Source organism: Copadichromis virginalis, linkage group LG18 (genome assembly GCF_057382275.1).
Source record: "Copadichromis virginalis isolate Kocher_CV1m ecotype Utaka linkage group LG18, C_Virginalis_male_GT1.1, whole genome shotgun sequence".
NCBI lineage: Eukaryota > Metazoa > Chordata > Actinopteri > Cichliformes > Cichlidae > Copadichromis > Copadichromis virginalis.
The window spans coordinates 33125791-33131790 of NC_140635.1; the positions used below are offsets into that span (position 1 = coordinate 33125791).

General features: G+C 38.5%; 1 protein-coding gene across 1 annotated transcript in view; it reads left to right on the forward strand.

Annotated features, from left to right (window-relative positions):
- The window catches only part of tox (thymocyte selection-associated high mobility group box), a 60925-nt gene extending 55594 nt beyond the window's left edge, over positions 1-5331 (forward strand). The window contains exons 9-10 of the mRNA XM_085438964.1: positions 2542-2702; positions 4002-5331. Of these exons, the coding sequence (XP_085295090.1) occupies positions 2542-2702; positions 4002-4038 (198 nt within the window). The 3' untranslated portion in view covers positions 4039-5331. The remainder of the gene's footprint in view (positions 1-2541; positions 2703-4001) is intronic.
- The last annotated feature ends 669 nt before the right edge of the window (positions 5332-6000 follow it).

The window sequence follows — 6000 nt, forward strand, 5'->3', positions numbered from 1 at the left end:
GAATCAGAAAAGCTCTCAAAATTCTGTAATTACTGCTCATGAACCTGCGACCCATCCCTCTCCTTTTCATGCGAGTTTCATTCAGAACTTCATTCCTATCTCTGTTCATCTGAAACCATTCTGCCAAAGATGTGCTAATAGATGGCTTTCAGAACCCATCAGCTGTCCATGGACTAATTCAAGTTGAAGGGGGAAATAAACAGTATATCATTAAAACTTTCCTTAATGACACTTTAATGCAAGAAAAAAAGATTTTACTTTTTACCTGCTTTTTTCAAGTACTGTGACTAAATTTTCACTAAAGTTATGTTTGGCACAGTGAACCCTCTCAGACTATTCAGGACAACTTCTCCTTTAAACCTTTCATTTTTTTCTTGTTAAACACTTTTATTGCTATTGTCTGAATGCATCTAGTGTAACAAAAGAGAGACCCCAGTATTTTTCTTCAATGCTACTTTTCCTGTCTCACCATCAACAATGAGCAGCTGTGACATAGACTCGTTCTATGACACAAACTCCACATAAGGACAAAAACACTTCATTATTATTTTACTAGCAGCAATATTAGCAGGCAAGCAAGTCACAGTGCATTTGTGACCTAAGTGGGGAAATAGGTGAAATAAGTTAATCTTTTTCCACCTTTAGCAGGAACTGTTTTGTGTTACAGGTTGTTAAAATAATATTTATTTATTTAATTGTCATCGGATTGTTGTTGCTGTGCATGCTAGGAATCATAAATGCATGGCATCGCTACATAAGTGTAAAAATGTACTGTATGGTTGTCGCACTGGGTCTCAAGCGGTTTGTTAGCACTAGCAGGTAAGCTAACTTTTTGCCAGATAAAAACTAATTTTATCTATGAAATCAAACCATCTCATCAACCAGTATAGATAGCACCAGTATTGTATTTAACTATCGGTCATCAGCAGGGAATTTGAAACGTGGGGCTTGGGTTTAAGAAGTTTAAGTTTGGGTTTAACATAAACTTTTGGCTTGTGTTAACGCTACCATGTTTGCTAACATGCTAACGGCGGTCTGGCGAGGAAGGTCCAGCGGGCATGTGGTGTGGAGGTTAGCCGGACAACTCGGAGGCGAGTCACTTAAATAGAACAAAAGACCTTTAGTTGGTTATATTAGCAGAACAAGACCATACAAGCTAGGTGTCCACGGCTCTACTCTATTCGTACATGCATGTGCCGGGGGTAGGTAGTCGCCGGCGCCAGCCCATTACAGTGGTACGGTCTCTCTAAACAGATGCTTGGCTGTAATGACGGCCTCTGCACTCACACTAGGAGACTCTCAAACTACTACAATAATAGGACGACACTCCCTAGCGGTGCTATGTCATAATAAGGGTTGTTACAATGGACAAACTACAAACTATCTCTTAAAATAAAATTTCATTTAACATTGCATACTTACGGAGGCCCTCTGATGACATGGTCCAAAAAATAAATAAATTGTGGCCACAAAATATACGTAATGAGTATAACGTGCCCACGAAATACTTATTTGTGGCCACAAAATGTTATTTTGTGGGCACGAAATATGTATAACATGCACACGAAATGCTAATTTGTAGCCACGAAACACTTGACCGATAACTGTGATCTTTCCCAGCCCCTTGCAGTTGGTTGACAATAAAATCGATCCCGGCGTCCAGGTCGTACTTACGTCTGTAAAGCAACTGGGCTCTCAATATCCTGTTTAAATGTCTCTCCGTAATAATGGTTCCTTGCATTGCCAGGCTTTTCAAAATGCATTTGTAGCTCATTCCCAGCCTAAAATAAAAATCAATCATACCGTCTCTGTCCATGGTTTATAGGTTTAGCCTACTCTCATGCTTATGTCTCTACGCAGCTGTCCAGGAATTGTATCAATATGATGTGCACACATCTATTTCGTGGCCACAAATGCGTAATTCGTTGCCACGTTATACCTATTTCGTGCCCTTGAAATAGTATTTCGTGGCCACAAATAAGTATTTTGTGGGCACGTTATACTATTTCGTGCCCACGAAGTAGTATTTTGTGGCCACAATTTATTTATTTTTTGGACCATGTCATCAGAGGGGCTCCGTACATACTAACCTTCTTGCTAACATTACTGCTTTCATCTAAGTGGAAATACTAGTTGGCTAGCTTGCTAAATTATTTCACCAGCTAATGTGATCTGACACATACATTTATATCTGGGGCCACAATATGTTACTGTTTTAGAACTCTCCACTGCGGCGCTCACAAATCCTGTCCTGTTGCAAGCTTTGAAAGTGGCCACTCAGAACAAAGTGGGCTTGTAATTGTGATTTAGTTAAAGAATGAATATTTTCAAGGTCTCCTTTTTTGTCAAATGCATATTTGAAATCACTAACTTATTGTTAATGGTGCTCCCTCTTGAATTTATTTATTTATTTTAAATAAGTTATAATCGTTTTGTTTGTTTACACCTTGAGGCAGTTGTTGTTGTTGTGATTTGGCACATTATAAATAGAATTTGAATTTAATTGTTTGGGGTTGTTTGTTTGTTTGTTTGTTTGTTTAGGGCTACCTTCCCTCCCTCCAATCTGACTACCAGCCAATAGGTGGAGGTATCATGAACAGTGGAGCAGTGATGTCATCATCGGTGGATTACCACCAGATGGGTCGGCATACACCGAATCATCACCCCTCTCTGGACTGGAGCACTGATTACCATGGCAACGGGTGTGTACTAACACTGCACTGGATTGCAGGTGTTTAAAAAGAAACCCAATACTCGACAGACGTGTTGTTGTCTGCAGTGATGTTAGATGATGTGTGGTTACAGATGGCAGTGGCCACATCCGATCAAGAAAACATGGTTCATGGAGGGGGAAAAAAGTAACATCAAAGATACATTTCAAGAGCAGCAACAACCCCTTTCTGACTACACCTTTCCTGTGTGGAAGTCTGTGACATGTTATTATAATCCTGGATAACAAAACTTTTAAAAGTAACTTGTAACATAGCAGTATTAGTACCATTTAAAAAGTTGGCATGTAACATTATATTCCATACTGTAAGAAGAGAGATTGTTAGTCAAAGTTTGCGTTTAACTTTCACTTTTGCATTTAGCATCTCTACCACCACATAACCAGCAAAAAGCTTGGTAATTTCTATTGAATTAACAGCTTTAGCCAAAGTAAAAGTTAGCTAACTGTGATTTCAGGGCTGTCCTGCCCAGTGAGCCTAACCACTAGTGTTGTGGAGCTGTAGTTAGCATTAAGGTAACTCTTCCAAATGCAAAGCAGAGCTCCTTAGCAGCTGATAGACACTTATCATTGGCTGACACAAAATAATGCAAATACTTCCACCATGGAACAACCAGCCTGTCTGTCATTGCTCACTGATTCAACTGCACTATTATTAGATGGGTTTCTAGGTGCAGCATATATTTAAACAAAATAACAGAAAGAAAATGTTACCTGTCCAGATGGTGCTGCTAAACTGTTAAAGGATAAGAGAATACAGTGAGACGATGTCAATGAAAGACAAAGGAAAGTTGGTGTTGAAAACATGATGGGAATGTGGTGTTTCTATTAGTCTTTCATATATAATAATGTGAGGAACATTTACCCACTGCTCTTGATAGCCATCCAGTGAAGCAGAAGCTTTTCTATCTTAGCTAAATATAAAAACCTTTTAGCAGTAGTTCTCAGTTTCCATATGAATGTAGAAAAATGCCTAAAAGCAGATGCGTGGGATTAAAATGAAATACAACTGTATTACCTGTAATATTAACCAATGTGTACTCTGCAGTCTACATTAATCACTTTAAATGCATATCACCTCGGCATACAAAAGATTTGGATTAATGTAAATTAATCTAGAGTAGAAATGACCAAAACCAGTTCATATAATCTTATAACAGACTTGATTTTTCTTGAGGCTCGTTAGGAAACAAAAGGGGAAAAACTCGTGGTCATCATTGAAACAATGAAGCGTGTCAAACATGTCCTTATTGATTCTCCTCTCTGCTTCCAGGGCTCTCCAGAGAGACAAACCTCTGTATCTGAGCTAATCTCAGGACCAAATGGCATCAACCTTCTGCCAAGCCCTTCTACTGCCACACCACAGAACCTCCAGCTTGTTCTCTCCATCCTTAAACACAGCGAGAGCCAAAAATCAGACTCACAGTGGATCGTCTAAATCCGTAATAAATTAGTTTATCTCTTAAAATAATAGTTCCAGCAACAGAAGAATGGAACATTTCTCGAGAATGCTGACAAAACATCTGCATTTGGCGCTTTCTACTGTCTGTTTACTGCATTGTACCACCATTGAACTGAAAATGTGTACACCAGCATGGAGAGGTATATTGGTGTATATACTCCAACCTTTGTCTGATTTCCCATCTGCCCCAGTTCCTCTTTTGCAAGGATGGTGTTTACAATTAGTTGCTGTAAATTGCTGTAACATAATCTTTTCAGTTGTCCATATAAGGACAATTACTCGTTTCTTTTTTCTTTAACTCATACTTGCGGTCTCCTTCTATAGCCAAAGTCAGAGGAACGGCAAAAAAAACAAAATGTTATTAACCAAATACGACACAAATTGTGTTTGATAACTGGTTCTTTAATCACATGAACGTTAGCCCTCAGTTTGATGCCGTCTGGTCTGAAGTCCCACTCGGTGTCTGCAGAGACAGAGAACATATGGTTACTGTGAGTGTGGAACACTGCGATAATGACTGAAATCCCACCGCTTCGTTCGGCTCAAGACAAATTGGAAAAAGATCTGGAAGAGCACCTGAAGCTGTTTGTTTAACCAGGCACCGACTGTGAATAATTGTGTACGATTAAAGAACGTTTGTTGTTCTCCTGATGAAATCCACTGTATTTTAGTCCATGAAATAATAAAATGTCAAACAATTGTCTGCTGAAAAAAAACATCCCTTTGTATGATGACAGCTCCTCCTCCTGGCATATGTCTGTTGATAATATTGATTTGGATCCAAACTGTGTGAGTGTGTGAAGTGTTAATGAGAACGCACAAGTGGGTTGCATGGTCTCCTTTGTCATCTCTATCTCTCTGTTCACAGAGGCTATTTAAGAAACTTTAACTGTTGCTGGGTTGGCTGTGTTTAAATTTGTTTTTGTTTTGTTTTTTTTAAATCAGCTTTTGTTCTAGTGTTAATGATAACGAGACATATCGCTCTCGTTCTGTATCTCTTTGTATTAATGTGTTTTTTGTTTGGTTTTTTTGGCAGATGAAAGCACGCTGGGCAACAGCACCCATTTCCTTATTTTTAGATTCTAATAATGTGTTTGAGAATAAAGTCAACGCTGCATTGACATGCAGTCATTACTCCAAACCTGCCTCTTTCATGTTATTTCTGAGTGCTTTGTGACAGCTGTTTTAATTAACTGCACATAATAGCACAGCCCTTTACAACTCCTTTGACACAATACACCTTTGTCTGTATCCTGCCCCTTCATTTATTTAAAGTAGTTTGCAAGTGCAAAACAAATACCTTTGAAGTCTCGCAAAATAAGTATTTTTAACCTTTGTTAGGTCAAACAGAAAATCCTACTTTAGTGTTTCTTTTCTTTTGTAGCCACACAGCTTTAGTTTCTTAGATGGAGACGTCAGTGAAAATGTTAATATTTTTTAAATGGTCTAATGTATTGGCTTGTCACATTGTGTTTAGTATTGAATTTCAGATTTTTGGATTCCATTAATATTATAGGGTTAAAAATAAAACCAGCACTGATTAGCCAAAAACTAATGGACTCTTGAGGCTGATTCCAAAAGCCACCCCATACAGAGTCTATATGTGAAAGATATCCACTATGATGTCACCAATTAGTTTTCAAGTCCAGCATGTTGTTGGTGGTGTTTGGAGCCAAGAATTGTTCACAGTGGTGCAACAGAATGAAGGGCTAAGTGCAAGCGTGTTTAGCAAACTGTATGAGAGCAAATTCATAATTAGCATAAACATGGATAAGTGCAATTAGTGCTCATCAAAAGTGAAGTATAAAAG